This window comes from Microcebus murinus, chromosome 14 (genome assembly GCF_040939455.1).
Source record: "Microcebus murinus isolate Inina chromosome 14, M.murinus_Inina_mat1.0, whole genome shotgun sequence".
NCBI lineage: Eukaryota > Metazoa > Chordata > Mammalia > Primates > Cheirogaleidae > Microcebus > Microcebus murinus.
The window spans coordinates 44902445-44919462 of NC_134117.1; the positions used below are offsets into that span (position 1 = coordinate 44902445).

The following is a 17018-nucleotide window of genomic DNA, read 5'->3' on the forward strand; positions in this document are numbered from 1 at the left end:
ATCCATCATCATCACCAGCCACAACAGCATGGTGGAGTTGGAAGATATGGGCTTTGGAGCCAGACAGACACAAGAGGAAAGTTTAGCTCCACTCTGCCCTAGCAGTCTGACCTTGGCCCCTTTTTTATGCCTGTTTCCCCAGCTGTGAAATGAGCCTACTTTGCAGGCTTACGACAAGCATGAAGCAGGACAGGACACGCGGTGTCCCTAGCACAGGCCTGGCTCATGGGGTGCTTTGATTAAATTGCAGCTGTTGTACCACCAAGTTTGCTAACCTAGGCTTTTTTTTTTTTTTTTTTTTAGTTTTTAAAAAATTTAATACAAAGTTTAATTGTTACTATCACTTTGATACATCTTCAACAGCCTAGAAACAGAATAGTCTGAAGTTTTACTGTGGATTTAAGAAACCCATTCTGTATAGAAATACTGTTACGTTAATTCCCCTAGAGTTTAAACTTTACAATCAAATCACTTTAGCTTAAAGAAAACTTTTTAAGGCTTGCATAATATCCTGCAAAGGACTATTTTATGATATGTAGCAATAAAACTCAACCCCACTTTCTCCAATAATAGAAAAATGTTTTTTTGAACTGCTAGCTTTTAAATGATGTGAAACTCTTTATTAAATGTCTGAAGGTTATCTGACCCTCAGACAGATCAATGAAGGAGGTCGTATGAAAATGAGACAGTAAAATCTGTAATGATTTACATGTGTGTGACTAGAGGAGAGGTACTGAGGGGCTTGGATGCCCTGTTAAAGGCAGAGCCCATCCTATTTGTCTACATTTTCAGTGCCAAGTATCTGAATATAAATATTTCCTTCTTACAAGGGTTCCAGGGGACAACTCTTGAGTGATATCCCTTTAAGAAGAGGGATTTCTTTCCTTGCCAAAAAAAGAGCAGCTGATCATAGTCACTGTTGCTATGTATGGTTTTGTTCCTGACATTTTAAAAGATCCAGAAAAGAGCTTCAAAAGTTCATCCAAAAGTGGATAGAAAGTAGGTGGTGGGAAGAAAGACCACGAGAGAGTTGGCATCATTCACTCCAGAGAAGAGAGGGTCCGACAGGTTTGAAATGCATGAAGGGCTACGATGCTGATGCTACTCTGTTCCCTTCATCCCTATGGAATACAAGGGCTCCTGCTGATACTTTTTCTTAGATGGATGGATGATTTCGTTTCCTGAAGAAAAGGGGTCAAGCAGATGACCTTTTGAGATCTTCTGGTTCTAAGCCTTTGCACAAATATGGAAGAGCAAATAGAAACGCAGCTCACCAATGTGAGGTAGTTTTCAGTTGCATCCTATTTAAAATGAGGTGGAGGTAGTTTGGCACAGTGGGAAAAGAAGGAGCTAGGAGGAAGACAGAGCCAGGTTTGAATCTGCCCCTGAATCTCACCAATGGGCAAGTTATGGTGGTAAAGGAACTCTACTCAATTGTAGCATGAAGAGAGCCTCTGCCTCCTAGGGTTCCTGCAAGGGTTAACTCATGCTGACAAATTACTTAATACATTGACTGGCACATATCATGTTTCCCTGAAAATAAGACAGGGTCTTACATTTATTTTTCCTCAAGAAGACACTCCAGGGCTGATTTTCAGGGGATGTGTTATTTTTTTTAAGTATGGTGCAATGATCTACATTTATTCAAATATAGTTAAGTTGTCTTCTTCTGGAACATCATCATAACTCTCCAAACCCCGAATTCCATCCTGAATTTCTTGCAACTCTATTCCCTTTAGAACCATTGGCCCCAATCTCTCATGTTGAGCAATAGAGCTCTCATGGGGCGGATGAGAAGGGCTGCTCATCTTTTTTACAGCTCCACAACCAAATGCATGGGTTGTGCAGATATGCTGCGTAGCCACACCCATCACTAGGTCTTATTTTCGGGATAGGGTTTATATTGTGCAAATGCTTAGAAATCCTGTTAGGGCTTATTTTATGGGTAGGTCTTACTTTTGGAGAAACACAGTAGTAGGTCTTTGATACATTGGAGCAATTATTCTAGTTAGCTGAAAACACGGGCTGAATAGTTGCCTTTAAATCATGAGGAGAGCAGCGGCTTTCTGGTTATAGTTATACCACATCAGGAAAATTGCAAGTTCAAGTTGGCAGCCTGCCTTCCACTGACACTCCCTTGACCCACAGAATCCACTCCGCAAGCTAGGGTTTGTCCATGTCAGAAAATGTTTGAGGGAGCAACTTATTAACCACCTTTTTGCTAAGAAACAAAGGAAACTGAAGGCAAGGTCTAAGACATCTTAGTATAAATCTGGTTTCTCTCACTGTCACCACGAGATTCAAGTTAATTATTTGAAAAAGGTTTCGAATATACTTCCAAGGATAGGGAATATATTCCACATGCCTAAAAGTTATGTCTGTGCACTTCCCACTGACTTGTAATTCATACCAAGCGTAGTAAAAACATCAGTCAAAAAAAAAAAAAAAAACAGGTTTGCAAATCAAACCGATTGTCAGAAGCTGTAATTAGGATTTTTCTCCTTTACAAATGATAAAAAGCTAAAAATGGGAGCCAACACCAATAAGAAATTAAGCAGCTCTCGGAGCAACGAAATGCACTGGTCAGAGCCCCTGTGCTGAATAAAAGAACTACTACCATCAGATTTTTCCAAAAAAAGGTAACTTTTTGGTATGGCATCAATATGGTATTATATATTTAATATTTACAGAAAGATGCTGGAGTCTGAGAGAGAGAGTACTCTGGTTTTTGTTCTTTACTAGAGGTGGGGGTCGCGGCAGGACACCCAGAGGCTGTGGAGAACTGGGAGAGACAGAGGAAATACAAACATGCACACAAAGTGAGGGTACAAGGAGAATGTGGCCAGAAACACAGGAGTGTTTCCTGAAGCCCCTCTGTGTTGCCAGAGGATCAAAATAGGCTTGGGGAGCACTTCCTGTTTCCGTCACAGGGCGAGTGGGTTACAGTTGACAGAGCCAAACGTTACACACAAGAGAGCAAGAACAATGCACTTTGAACCAATGGAGTCACAGGAAAGAGCAGCTTATTTTTGTTGGGAGGAAACAAACACAGGCATGACGTGCTGTAAAATGACTCCAGCTACGTCAGGGAGCTGGCCAAGGCCCAGTGTACACCTACGAAGGCCATCGCACCTTCACATAAATGCTAAGCAGGAATCTCACATGACGACGAAGCAGCTCTTCTATTACTACAATACAAGTTTTACGTTGTTAAGATTCGTTGTTAAAAGTCATTGTTCAAATGCGTACATTTCAAGCGGCAACAAACCACGGAGCTGTTGAAATATCTGTCAGGCCCTTCCAATGACACCTTTATTAGAAGTGGGGATACAAAAAGTCCTTTAGAATCTATTGCGTCTAGCCTTACATGGCTTAAAGTCATCATTTTTAAATCATGCTTCCTTAAAACCACAGATATGGTAAATCTGACTGCACAGTATTGACAAGCAGTTTCATTTATGGTTCATTTTATATGTAGAACGGTTGGGCAAAAGATAAAACCAAAAATGGCAACTAAGATAACAATCAAGAGCATCATGGAAAGAAAAAACAAACCTCAGGAAATTTAAGGAGAGAAAAGTGTCTACGATGCTCGATATTAAGTTCAAAAGTCCTTGTTACCGAGCGGACATTAAAATCTTGTTTTACTTCCATATGCCTTTTTCTGAGTCCCCCTGAAAAAACTGGTCTAAATCGCAGATTCTTTCTGTGTGTGAGCTGCTTCCCAGGAACAGGGCAAACGCCTTCCAGCAGTTTACTTGGTATTTTAGACCACTTGGATAAACGCCAATGAAAGTCTGTTCAGAGAGCTAGTGTCTTTAAGAAATAGAGGCACTTTCAGAAATGCTTATCTCAATAATACCAAGGAGGAACTCCTATGCTTGGAGTATCTAACTAATCCAACCCTGTCAGGTAACATGATGTTTGGACAACTAAGCCATGACATCTAAATTCTAAATTTTTACAATGAAATGTGTTCACTTATAATTAAGCAGTTAAAAAAAAAATCTCTGCTTATCCAGTTTTTAATAGCTGTTATAAACCCTTCACTGAGAGAGACTTTAAGTTATGGTGAAAAGGAGAAGTTGCTAAATATTTTAAGGCACATTAACTGTGTTCCTACGCATATTATTGTCCTTCTAGATTAATCTTCCTATGACTAGATTTTTACTTCCTCTTTTTTTTTCTTTTAATAAAAATAGACATTAGTGTTTCAGTTCATTTTGAAAACATCCCTTGTGAAGGACTTCAGAGATATTTTTCTTTCTTTTAAAAAATGACCTTCAAATAAAAATAATAGACTTTTCAGATAACACAAAGCACAAAGCAAATAACAGTAGACGCTGCTAATATGGTCATGAAGAGACCAAAGAGACCTTCAGAAGTAGGGTGACCAAGTGCTAAAATAACTTAAAACATTCTAACAGAAGGCAAATGAAGTATCATTCAGGAAACCCGCAATCAAAGCAGCCCAAGGCTAGAGGGCATTACAAAATCCCCATCTAGCAAACTTTCCAACTTAACTAGCACTGTTTGTTTTAAACAAGGATCTTTTTCAGTGGCAAGGCAGGCTCTGCTTTTTTTTTTCTTTCTTTTTTTTTGACATCAGGAAACCATACCATTTCTTTCTTTCTTTTTTTATACAGAGTGCAGAACCCAACACATTTCAAGGCCATATGATGTGGTTTTTGTTGATTTGGGGACCAGTTGCTGGTTTTGAAAAGGAAATTGTACTCAAGCTCAACTGTGTGCACTGGTCTTGGTTTACCTGCCATATGCAAAACGTCTGTCTTTGTGATGATCGCCAAAAGTGTCCCAAAGCCTTAGAGACACGCTCACTTCATCAACGACATCCCGGGAACGTTCCAAGACCTGCAGGAGAGAGTAAGGCATCTGTGTGAAATCAGAGGCTTCCCAGGAGAGGACATCCAAGACAAGACCCTTCAGTGCCCTCGACTCACTTGCATTTCATGTCCTTTTTCCATCTAACGGGACTTAAGCTAAGTCCTAATTCTCTTCCCAGAATCACATGACTCAAACCCTCATGCAGGATGCCAGAGCCACACTCCCAGGTTTGCATTTTGCTTTTTGTTTCCTCTTTGGGTACTTAAAAAGGTTAGTTGTTTTTTTTTTTTTTTTTGAATGTGAAATTTACCCACTCTCCTCCTTTTTCAAACATCGGATGGACCAATAGCAATATGCCTTAAGAATTCTGAAGACACTCTGTACATCTTACCTCCTGGCAGACACGGTACTGGTCAATCGCCCACACGGTTGGGACGTGGGTGGCCAGCAGCTGATAGCGCGTGAGTGTGGTGTTACACGCCCTGGCGCAGATCAAGCGCGTCTTCCCCACGGCGTTGTCGCCCACGACCACACACTTGATGGTTTCAACGTTGGGTCTTTCGTAGTCCATGTCAGTTTCCATTTATAAAACTCTGTAAGAAAAGAGTAGATACTGCATTGAAGACCCCACACTAAAGACACGGAGGCTTTCTGGAACAATCGAAGATGTGAGGGGGTCAGGCAGTTTATGCCTTTGTCCAGCTGCTTCTTTGGAGGTGCCCAAGCACGGGCAAGACGTCTGGAAGTTCATACTCAGCCCAATGGAAACTCAAGTTTTCTTTTTATATCTCACACAAGTACAAAAACACCAGACTGTTATTTTGACCCCAAACGGTTTATTCCAGTTAACGTGTTATTTTCTCCTTGGTTTTCTCTAAACACCACCTGCCTGTTGGAGCCCTGTCCGGGCGCTGTCAGGACAGCTGGCACACATTTATAGCTCACCGGCTACTCGTGTTGACCCGCTAGCAAGACCTGTCACTTGTAGGGCTCACCTTTGACACTGGGGCATAAGCTGCCCTGGCAACACTGGCGTCCACACCATTGCAACCTCTCGATTACCCAGTATCTGTCGTTCAAAAGTAGTTTTCTACAGATTCAAAACTGTTATGGTGACTTAGTGAAGAATCAAGAGTGCAGGCTGAAAGACTTACCTGTCTTCAAAAAAGAGTAAACTGTAAGCCTGAATTTAATCAAATTAACGTATATTTATTCATTTCTTTAAATTAATCAAATTTGTAAAAAAAAGGTATTCTCAAGAGGGCCCAATATAAAGCAAGATTTGGAAAAAAAAATTCTCTTCCCATCTGTGTTTTCATAGAGAAATCTGGAGCATATGGTAAAGAATGATTTCACCAGGAAAGGGAGCTACTTTGGAATCTTCCTGAAACCATCCAAGAAGGTTTAAAGAGGGTTTCTGATAAGGGGTCAAGAAGAAGGGAAAAAGCTGTTGCCAGCTTGGTGTCCCCAGGGACAGGGCCCCCCATAAACTGGGGCACAGACTGCTCCTGTCCAGACTGGCAGCAGCTGGACAGGAGACCAACCATGCATGATTTTACGATTCTAATTAATTGTAATTGCCCCTCTGAGAAAGTCTATTGTTACACTAATAAGAACAGATAGTACATTTCGTCTTAGCCAGAAGGCTGGGAAGTGATGGAAGTCTTACTTGTGAAACTAAGAAAACTGGTTAGACGGTCATTTTTAAAGAGTTGATAATGATTTTAATGGCCACTGTAAAGAAACTGTTCAGAGTAGAGCCTAATAACATCATTGGGACTCCATGGGTGTTTGTTCAATTCAACTGATTTGAGAAAAATGATAACTTGTATAATATGAGATTAAGGGCAGAGCCAGAGAGATATGAGGAAGAATATTAAAGAGAGTACTTTTTCACAGTTAGGACTATTTGAACATGGACTCGTCTCAGAAAGCGAAGGGTGTGGAATTGTCGACTGTAACGCCGTAGCCAGAGGTGTTAAACCCGAGGCTGGAGAACGATTTGGCAGGAGCAGAGTGTAGTGATTCAAGGAACAGATGTGTGGTTAGGGTAGGATTTGATCTGTAGTTCCTGCACCATAGAGAGGCTTAAAATAGACAGATACCTGTCCTCCACCTGGCAAATGCTGATTCTGAACATCTTGGGCAGGGAAAGAGAGTCTTAAAAAAATCTCCAGTTCTGATGATCAGCCAGGTGTAGTGATACTAAAATTAATCTCCTTAAAATTCAGTTTTAAAATTCTATGGTTTCATTAGTTCCCTGCTTGACAGTATAATGTGGCTGGGCATGGTGGCTCATGCCTGTCATCCCAGCACTTTGGAAGGACGATGTGGGAGGATCTCTTGAGGCCAGGAGTTCAAGACCAGCCTGAGCAACACCCCCATTTCTACAAAACATGAGAAAAATATTAGCTGAGTGTGGTGCCACATGCCTGTAGTCCTAGCTACTTTGGAGGCTGAGGCGAGAGGAATGCTTGAGCCCAGGAGTTCAAGGTTGCAGTGAGCTGTGATTGTACCAATGCACTCCAGGCTGGGTGACAGACCCTGTCTCTTAAAAAAAATAAAGTATAATGTAGCAGAAGCATGAATTTGGTGTTAGATTAGTGGTTCTTAAACATACCCTAGGGAATATCTGGAGACACTTTTGGTTGTCACATGGAGCGGGAGGGGGCTTCTATGGCTTCTTGTGGGTAGAAGGTCAGAGATGCTGCTGTTACACATACTGCAATGCACAGGACAGCCCCCCGCCCCACTACAAAGAAATATCTGGTCCATAGGTGTTTGTTTGTAGGGACAGCCCCCTACTACAAAGACATATTTGGGGGTACAGCCCCCCATTACAAAGAAATATCTGGTCCAGTATGTCATAGTGCTGAGGTTGAGAAACCCTCCCTTAGATGTGGGGGGAGGTTGAATCCTAACTCCTACATTCTACTCCTCCACTTTCCACTCTCTTGACTTTAGGCAAATTTTGTTCGCACTTTTGGAGGCTTAGGCCTCCTCATCTGTTAAATGGGAATTATAATAATACTTATCTCCTAAGGCTGTTGTGAGGATTAAGTGAACTAATGCTTTAAGTCCCTGGTGCAGTACCTGAAACATACTGATGGTTTCAAAAATTATAATCATGATACTGAAGATGAATGCCTTTAAGATGACAACAAAATTGAGTCAGGTGGGAGCTCAGAATGAGATGCAAACTCATAAACTTAATAGTAACAAAGATCTATAAAAAGGATAAAATTTAGAAGAGCTAACTGAAGGAGAACTCATTGAAAATCGAAGAACATAAATATAAGATGGAGCATAGCAGATATTTAGCAAAAAAAGCAGAAAAGGTTTTGGGTGAAGAGGGAGGGGCAGGGAAGAGGTCATAGTTAATAAAAGATAATAGAGTTGGCAAGGTGGGTTAAGAATATTTTTATGGGTCATTTCTAGATTCCAGAATAAAAATGGTAACACTTCTTAACACTCTTTGACAGGTGTCTGGTGATATTACCATGGCATAGCCTAAATCAGAAAAACAGGCCCAATTTGGAGCCTTACAACTTTGGAACTCAAAGTCTGACTACCCTAAGTGGTATAAAACCTTATTTTTTCAAGAGTAAATTTTATTTTTCAGATAGATAAACATCATAGAGAGTCAATCCCTAAAATTTGGGGGCATGTCTGGACTTAGTGAAAACTGGGATAGGACACCAAAAATATAGAACTGGTTTTTATGTGGGATTGCAAATTAGCTCTGATAACAGCCCTCTAGTGAGGAATCCTCCAAATAATTTGAATCATGACAGCATTGATGGAATAGCTGTGTAGCTTTTACAGAAGCCTACTTTGAGAGGAACAGAAGCCTTCTTAGTTTTAAGGCTATGATTACAAAAACTATCATTACTCCACCTCTTTTTAGACACATCTCATGCATAGTCCTAAAAAGAATTTCTGTGTCAAAGGTGAGAATAACATCTCTGGGTCCTCTAATCCCTAGCAATCTGTAGAAGACCAAAGTTGTCTGCCAAAGGTGCTGAACCTTGTGCAAAGGGGATAATACGTAAGAGAAAATAAAAGAAAGGGCAGAATTAAATATTCATAGCCCAGATCACTTGCAGCCGATATGGAATTTCCAGGAAGCATTTGTTGAATTTCCAAATACTAAAAATCTTTTATTTGGGGTATAAAATTCTTTTGTGGTACTCTAAAAGGCGTTTTTAGGGTGTGAAATCGGAGCCAAGGACGTAAACTCATGCTTACATTTGTATTGTTGTAAATCAGTTGTTCATCTGTTACACATAAACAAATAAACATTAAATTATGGCAGTAATTATAAAAATATGCAATTTTATCCTTCTCCACTTGTTACAGGCTCTAATTTATTCATATCTAGCACTATTATGGTTGAGTGAGCTCTTAGGACCATCTGGATAATGACTGTCTGGTTTCTGATTTTTATTTACCTCGAATGAGAGTAATAAATATTATTCATTTAGTGCTGTTAATAAATTTTACTGCCATAAATCCTGCCTATCTATGTGGATACCCTTTTTCCTTTAGGTACATACCTGAGGAGACAAAGAAGGTAGAAAAGGGAAAGAAAGGTTTGAGAGAATGGGATCTGGGAACTTGCTACCAGTTCTGTCTGTCATCTCTTTACTCAAAACCAACTTGAACTTCAATCAACACTTTCATGGAATCCTCAAGACATGGGTGGTAACAGTTCAAATGGTACCTGAAGAACCTAGTGCTACACCATCTGAAGTCAGAAGTGGTCAGTTTATCTGAAAACGGGCAAGTGAACAAGATGATGTGGAGGCTGGGAAGGGAAGGGTGTGGTGAAGTGGTTCTGGGTGCCCACCACTCACAGGGCTGACTCAGAAAAGTGTGGTCATGACTTTCATGGTCTCCAGAATCACCTCATCTGGTTCAATTATCCCTTACCTGCCCTGCTTGCTATCATCACTGTCATCTTGGAGACTTGAAGGCCACTCTGCCACATTTCCCACACTCCCTGCCTACTCAGTGTTCTTCTTGTTGTGCCCACGGGATAGTGCATCTCACATCCTAGCTTCACAGTTTCTTCTCTTCTTCAAAGCCAGTGATCTTCACCACACTCCGCTCGAGCCATTCATCCTTTTGGACACGTGCTGGATATTGCTGTCATCCAGAGATATTTTATCTCTGAAATCTCAAATTTTATAGTTCCGCTCTCAGCACAAAGCTCTTATCTTTATAGCACATGTTAGATGAAATGAGGCCACTGCAGCAACTCGCATCAGGAGGTGCAATCTATTTCCTTTCCTCTTGAATTTATGCTAAGCTTGTGACTCCTCAGCCCAAGCCCAAGGGAATATGGTAGAGGTGATTCTATGTGAGTTCCAGAGTCTAGACCTCTAGAGGCCCTGCAGCTCCACTGCCATGCTATTGGAATGCTTCCCTGAGGGTACTATGTAAGGAAGCTGACGGAGCCCAGCAGAGGATAAGAATTCACACTGAAAACAACCGAGGCAACCCCACTGATGGCTGGATAATGTGAAGCCTTCTTGGACCTTCTAGACCTATCAACCCTTCGCCTGAATGAGCTTTATGAATGAGCCCAGGTGAAACTAGTAAGGGAACCATGCAGCCAAACCACAGATTCATGAGAAATAATAAATCATTATTGTTTTAAGGCACTGAGTTTTCATGTGGTTTCTTAGGAAGCAATAGTTAATGGAAACACACTCATTATAGCTAAGGAAAATCTCTCGAACCTTGACTCTTCCATTTTAAAAAAAAAAAAAATCAGATGATAGGCTCCTTTTGGGTGAATGATTTTCTCCACTCAGGGCTGAGTGGTCATACCAACTTTTCTCTGCACCATCACCCTCAACTTCTTGCATTGCATGTGTGGCAGGCAGGATAATGGCCCTCTAAAGATGTTCACAGCCTAATCCTTGGCACCTGTGAATATGTTCTGTTACATGGCATGGGGGAATTAGGATTGTAGACAGAATTAAGGTTGCCAATCAGCTGACCTTAATATAAAGAAATTATCCTGGCTCATCTATGTGGGTCCAATGTAATCACAAGAGTCCTTTAAATGTGGAAGAGGCAGGCAGGAGATCAGAGTCAGAGAGAAATAGGAAGATGCTATACTGCTGGCTTTGAAGGTGGAGGAGAGGGCCACAAGCCCAGGAATGCAGGTAACCTCTAGAAGTTAGAAAAAGGAAGGAAACAGAGTCTCCCCTGAGTCTCCAGAGGGAATACAGCCTGCCAACACTTTAAGCCCATTGAGACCCACTTCAATCTCTAGAATCATAAGATAATAAATTTGTGTTGTTTTGTGCCACTAAATTTTTGCTAATTTGTTACAGCAGCAATTGGAAACTAATATAACATGCTGTCGCCACATAGGATGACTTCCTAGAATTCTAAATGTTGTTTGTTACCTCAGTGCCTTCACACACACTATTCCTCCTTGCCAACTCTCCTCCATCCCTTATCTCCCTGGCAAATTCTATTCATTTTTTAAAACCTTATGCAGCTATCACTTCTTCTAAAAAGCTTTCCTAACTACCCCCACAGATTACTTTCTGTTCTGTATTAATAAATGATTCTGGAAGAAGCAATTGCAAACAAAAATAAACACACTCATACAATTTTTCAGTATTAGCAAATCATGGAATGGTGGCTCATGGATGTGTGTGTGTGTGTGTGTGTGTATGTGTGTGTGGTTATACCTTCAAAGTGTCCATCTCATGCACTTAATGAATCATCCAGTATTTCTCGGGTATGGCTATGTGCTAAAGTGCTTGGAATATATGCGTATATAACACCCTTTTTCTCTAAAACCTTCCCTGGCTACCCCCTCTGGTGCAAAGATTCCCCTAATTTAACTTGTGACTCTCTCCTAGGGCCAATCATGGGCAAAACAGTGACACAACCAAATGGGACTTTAACTGCTCTGCTCCCCTCTTTAAACCCGTCCTATGGTGGCACCCCACCCCCGCCTCCAGTCTTTAAGCTGATGGCCTTCATGGTTTTCCAGCCTCTTCTTATGAAACAGGCTCCCAGGAAGTGCCGGGCACATCCACTCCCTCACTTGCATTATGACTACATGACCCTTAGAGTCCTGCCCCCATAATTCAGGGCACTGTGGCTGATGAAACCCAAGATGTGCCTATTTGCTCTGGACAGGAACATTTAGAAATCAGCCTGGGTGGGCATAGAAAACGTCCTCATTTGTCTAAGACACCTCACTAGGGGTCTCCTAATTGTTCTGAATCACCCCACTATTGGAATATGCTGCGTCGTCATATATCACTTTTGCTGTTTTCTTTGGTTATATTTGCTATTTCAACCAAGGTATGGTGAGCAGTCTGCTCAAAGACAAAAATCTAAGTCCCACAGAGGGGCCTTTGTACTTCTAGCTCCATTCAGCTGTTCACAGACAGTCTGAATGATGATACTGCACAGCTACTAAATTTTCTTGTTTTTTCAAAAAGCATAAAATCTGAACTTTAAGAAATAATTTTGCATGATCATTAAAAAGATATGAGTGCCACAAATTTTAGTGTATTTGAAGAGTTAGCTCTGAAAGAAAAACTGAGAATTTTATATTATTGACAGAAACAAAAGGGAAATGTTAAGAGTTGCATAATAACTATAGCCAACAGCCAAGTTTCAACTGCAGATTTCATTATTCTGAGCTTTTAATCACCAGTCATAGGCAGGCGGGAGCTCTTTTATACATAAAATAAACATCTCCGCTGGAATAAAGAACAGGTCCAGAGCTGAGAAAGAGACAGTAAGGGCTAGGCTGGACTTCACTAAATCAAATCTTCCCAGAATTACATCTCTAGGACAACCGGCCTTCAATCATTAAAATCAACAGAATTCATCATTTAAATCAACATTATTTTTTCAATGGAATGTTTTGATTTTAAAAAGAGGTAAGTAATAGAAAGAACACTGCATAGAAGTCCAGGGATACAAATAATGAAAGCCATCTTCTGATAACACAGAAAGATTTTTTTTTAATATCCATTCGTTATACCGCCCAGAACTCTGTGATAATGGAGACTCACACAAGATCATGCTCTCTATTTTTTAAAACTCAAGGTCAGTGGGGGAGGTGAGCCAAGAATAGAAATAAACTTTCTCTTCTACCTATCTACTGTCCTTAACAAACACTGACCTAATTAAAAAAAAATCAAGAACAGACCCAAAACTTAAAAGATACATAAAGATTCCACTGTCGACTTCAAAACCACCCTAAGTGAACTGTGTGCTAGGTTTTAGATACATTGGTCTTCTTTCTTCTGCAAATATGCCAGGGAACCTCCCCTTTGATGACTTTGCCTGCCTGTGCCGTCACTTCCACTCCAATGCCCTGTCTCGTGCCATTAATCCACCTGCTGAAATTGTGCTCTCCACCTGTGAGGCTAAGGCAGTCTCAACTGAAGAATTATATGCTAAGCACTCCCTTAGCAGGCCCGTGAATGTCCAGAGGTGAACAAGCAGGGGTGGTTCTTGCCCCCAGGGACTCCACAGTCAGGTGGGAAGGAATAGCTAAACAGGTAGATAAATACATACTCACAAATTTGCTTGAAGAAAAGCAAAAGGGTGTTGGGAGAAAATGTCAGGTAGGAGGCCTGCAGGACAGAGCAGAAGGCCCCTCTGGGGACCTTCTGGGGAGGCCCCTCTGGGGAGGCCCCACTTTCCTGTGATCTGGAGGAGAAAGGCCTGGAAACCTGGGGAGAGGGAAGAGTAGAAAGGTAGGTAGAAGCCAGATCATACGCAGCCTTGAGGCCATGGTCAAGGGCTTGCATTTTATCCTGAATGCAGTGAGAAGCCACTTAAGTGTTTAGGCAGAGGTGTGAGAGGTTCTCATTTGCTTTTTAAAAGTATCACCGACATCACTGAGACTGCCTTGTGTACAGAGAACACGTTGTAGAGGAAGGTGATCAATGGCAGAAGGACTGGTTGGGAAGCTCCTAAGTTCTCCAAGAGAGAAAAGGATGGTGGCTCTGCCCAGGGCAGAATCAGCAGAGATGGAGCAAAGCAGACAGGTTCAAGTTACATTTTGGAAGAAGATGCACTTAAAACATCCTTCCTTTATACCATCTCCCAGGGTGGTTATCAAATTCTGATTTGTAATACAGATTATTGTGTTTATATGTATTCCACTTCCACCCCACCGAGATTATAAATTTTTGGCAACAGAAACTGTTATTCATCTTTAAATCCTCAAATCTTTTCACAGCGGCTGGCCCATATGCGGCTTTCAGTAAATGTTGAATTGAATATAAAAATACAGCCACTCCACCTTTCTCAGGAAACCTTCCACCTGGGGCTACCTTTAGTGACTGATCATTGAGCCCCATGGCCTCGAAAGCAGCAGCATGTGGCTAAGCCTGCGGTCGGTGAGAGGAACACCTTGAGGGACATCTGTGTGGCCCATCACAAGAGCAGTGTTTGACAGATGGCATCGCACCCACCATTGCTCCCCAGCGGGAAGAGCATCAGTAACCATGGGAACCACCAGGGCCCTAGGACCATGCCCCTCCACCCAGTGGGAAGGCGGGCTGGGGGGAGGACAGCCCCAATATACGCAGGCAGGAGGGGCTCAGGGCTGTATTTGATTTAGAAAACTAAAAGAACGTGATCTTTTATTGTGCTCTAGTTTCTAGAACCAATTTATAACTCTTAATAATATTTACATTTAAGGGTCTAATAAAGTTCTCATCCGCGTGTAGACTTTAACATTCTAATTCAAGGGATTCCCAACCCCTTTTGGCGTTACCACTTGGCTGGAAGAGAAGCACATGTACCCACTACATATGGAGAAGGATTTATAACTAATATGAAAGTGAGTCTTGAATAAAGGAATTCAGTCTATGCCTAAAAGAGTCACATCACATCAAGTGGGACTTCCAGGCAAGACAGCAATGGGAACGCCAGTGCCTTGGACCCCCTACCAATGTCGCACTGAAATTAGTCTTATTCTACACAGAGAGCAGACTCGACAACAGGACAGAAACTACAATAAGAAGTAGCCACATGCCAGAAACTGGAAGGATTTCTGCCAAGTTCACTTCCCCGGAGCCAAGTGAGAAAGTTCACTGAAGACCAGCAGACTGCCCATTTCCACAGGGAAAAGAACTGGCCCTGGAAGTAGGCAGGATGTTCTTCCCCACAAACGCTGTGACCTAGAGTAACAAGAGCCAGGTTGGCTTGGGACAGGGTGCACAGAGAAGACTGTGGAGCCAGTGGGAGGACACTGTGGAACCGGCACACTGCCATCAGCAAGGAGCAATCCCAACGACTATCCCTGCTGAGGATGGACCAGAGGGAGGGAACAGAATATGGAAAAGACTCTTTTATTTTCTGTTTTTGCTTCCTCCAGCCCATTCGACCAGGCCCTTTCAGTTTTGACATTGTGACAGAAGTGACTGATCCTGTGGGGTCAATGCGAGAGAGAGTACAGTGAGGGGTGCTGTCCCTGAGACTGAACATTGGTATAACTTCCATGGTCACATTCCTTATTGGTGCCCTTACCTCACCCTGAAAGGTTCTCTCATCTCACATCATCTTGAGTAGCTCTGCTTATCTGCTCCCGAACTGGGTGGTTTCCTGGGACTCTATCACAAAGCCCTACAACCATTTCTGACAGAGCCTAAGGCTACCCAGGCATTCGGAATATACTTCATTTTCTGGCCATCCTGAATCCTTTTCATATGAATGGAGTAAACAGAGACCACTCAACTTGAGTATGACCTAATAAAAGCCCTGAAGCATAGAAATGTACAGGCAATTATCTAAAGGTGTAGAGGAAGGGTCTTCCACGTAAATGGATAGGCTATAAGAAACAGTAGAAGAAAAAATTTAAAAAAAATCTCATCCATGTACTTAACTATGTAAAAGATAATGCACATATATAAAATAATAGTAGATGAGATTGTAAGTAGGAAATGGGACAAGAAGAAAACCATGTATCTTGCATACATGAAACACAAGGTGCCAAATTACAAACCACTGGCAACAATAAATAGCAGACTTGAAAATGTAGTCAAATTAGTGAGGTACATGTCAAGCATGAGGAGTTCTCTTTAAATATACAAGTGAGGGCCATCTGAAAATGATGTGACAGAAGATAAGAAAGAGACTGACTGTCAGAATGCAACTCCTGTGTATTCCTGAGGAAGGAAGGGGGCAAAGTGCAATTTAATTGAACAAACAGTTCCCACTGCAGCACGGGGGAGGGGCAGAGGGAAGGAGGAGGAGAAAAACAAAAAGAAAGATTCCAAACCTAAGCATTTTTCGTTAAGTATCTTATCAAAAAAGTCTTCTAAAACTCATGGCCAAAGGTACTTCCTATAAAGACACAATAATATGCATGACATAAACATCATCAATACACTATCTGAAGATGATTTTAAAAACACATACAGAGCCGTGAAAGAAAAATGACATAATAATAAATTTCTGAAATGAGTAAAATTGATATTTATGTGAAGGCATAAAGTTATGTGTAGATATCAAAGACTCAGGGGTCCAAAACTCAGGTTCCCTTAAGGTAACTGCTCAAAGATACTAGCCAAAACACCCAGAGATAATTAAAAATTAAAAACCCAGAAACAAACAAAAGCCACTGAAGCTTTAAAGAACTATGGAAACCCAAACCATTGGAAAATATGAGATCAGCCTACATAGTTATTTCAAATTTTGTTAAAAATTACATAGGAAAAATATCTGTAAAAGAGAATGTAGAAGATAAAAAGAAGGGCAATTCAAAGCAAAAGTAACAATGAACCTTCATAGAACAAAAGGCATATAATAAAAACAAAGAAAACTTCAAAAATATAAGGAGAAATTCACAAAAATAACTGAAACATATGGGACGAAAAATCAAAATAAATCAATGTCAGATTAAGAAAGTGAAAATGAACACCACCACATGGAGGGTTTTAATAACAAATAGTAGGGTTAAATTCTGCCAATCCATGAGCCATTGTTAAAATGTCTATACTACCCAAAGTGACCTACAGAGTCAATGCAATTCCTATCAAAATACCATCATCATTTTTCACAGATATAGAAAAAATAATTTTACGCTTCGTATGGAACCAGAGAAGACCCCATATAGCAAAAGCAATCCTAGGCAATAAAAACAAAATAGGAGGTATCAATTTACCAGA

The 17018-nt window shown here is 41.1% G+C and overlaps 1 protein-coding gene across 9 annotated transcripts in view; it reads right to left on the reverse strand.

Moving 5' to 3' along the window:
- The window catches only part of RHOBTB1 (Rho related BTB domain containing 1), a 121431-nt gene that overhangs the window by 33934 nt on the left and 70479 nt on the right, over positions 1-17018 (reverse strand). For all 9 annotated transcript variants that reach the window (XM_012762759.3, XM_076010022.1, XM_012762765.3 and 6 more), the window contains 2 exons: positions 5237-5438; positions 4769-4872 (listed from right to left, as the gene is read on the reverse strand). In XM_012762759.3, coding sequence (XP_012618213.2) covers positions 4769-4872; positions 5237-5428 — 296 coding nt within the window. In that variant the 5' untranslated portion in view covers positions 5429-5438. The remainder of the gene's footprint in view (positions 1-4768; positions 4873-5236; positions 5439-17018) is intronic.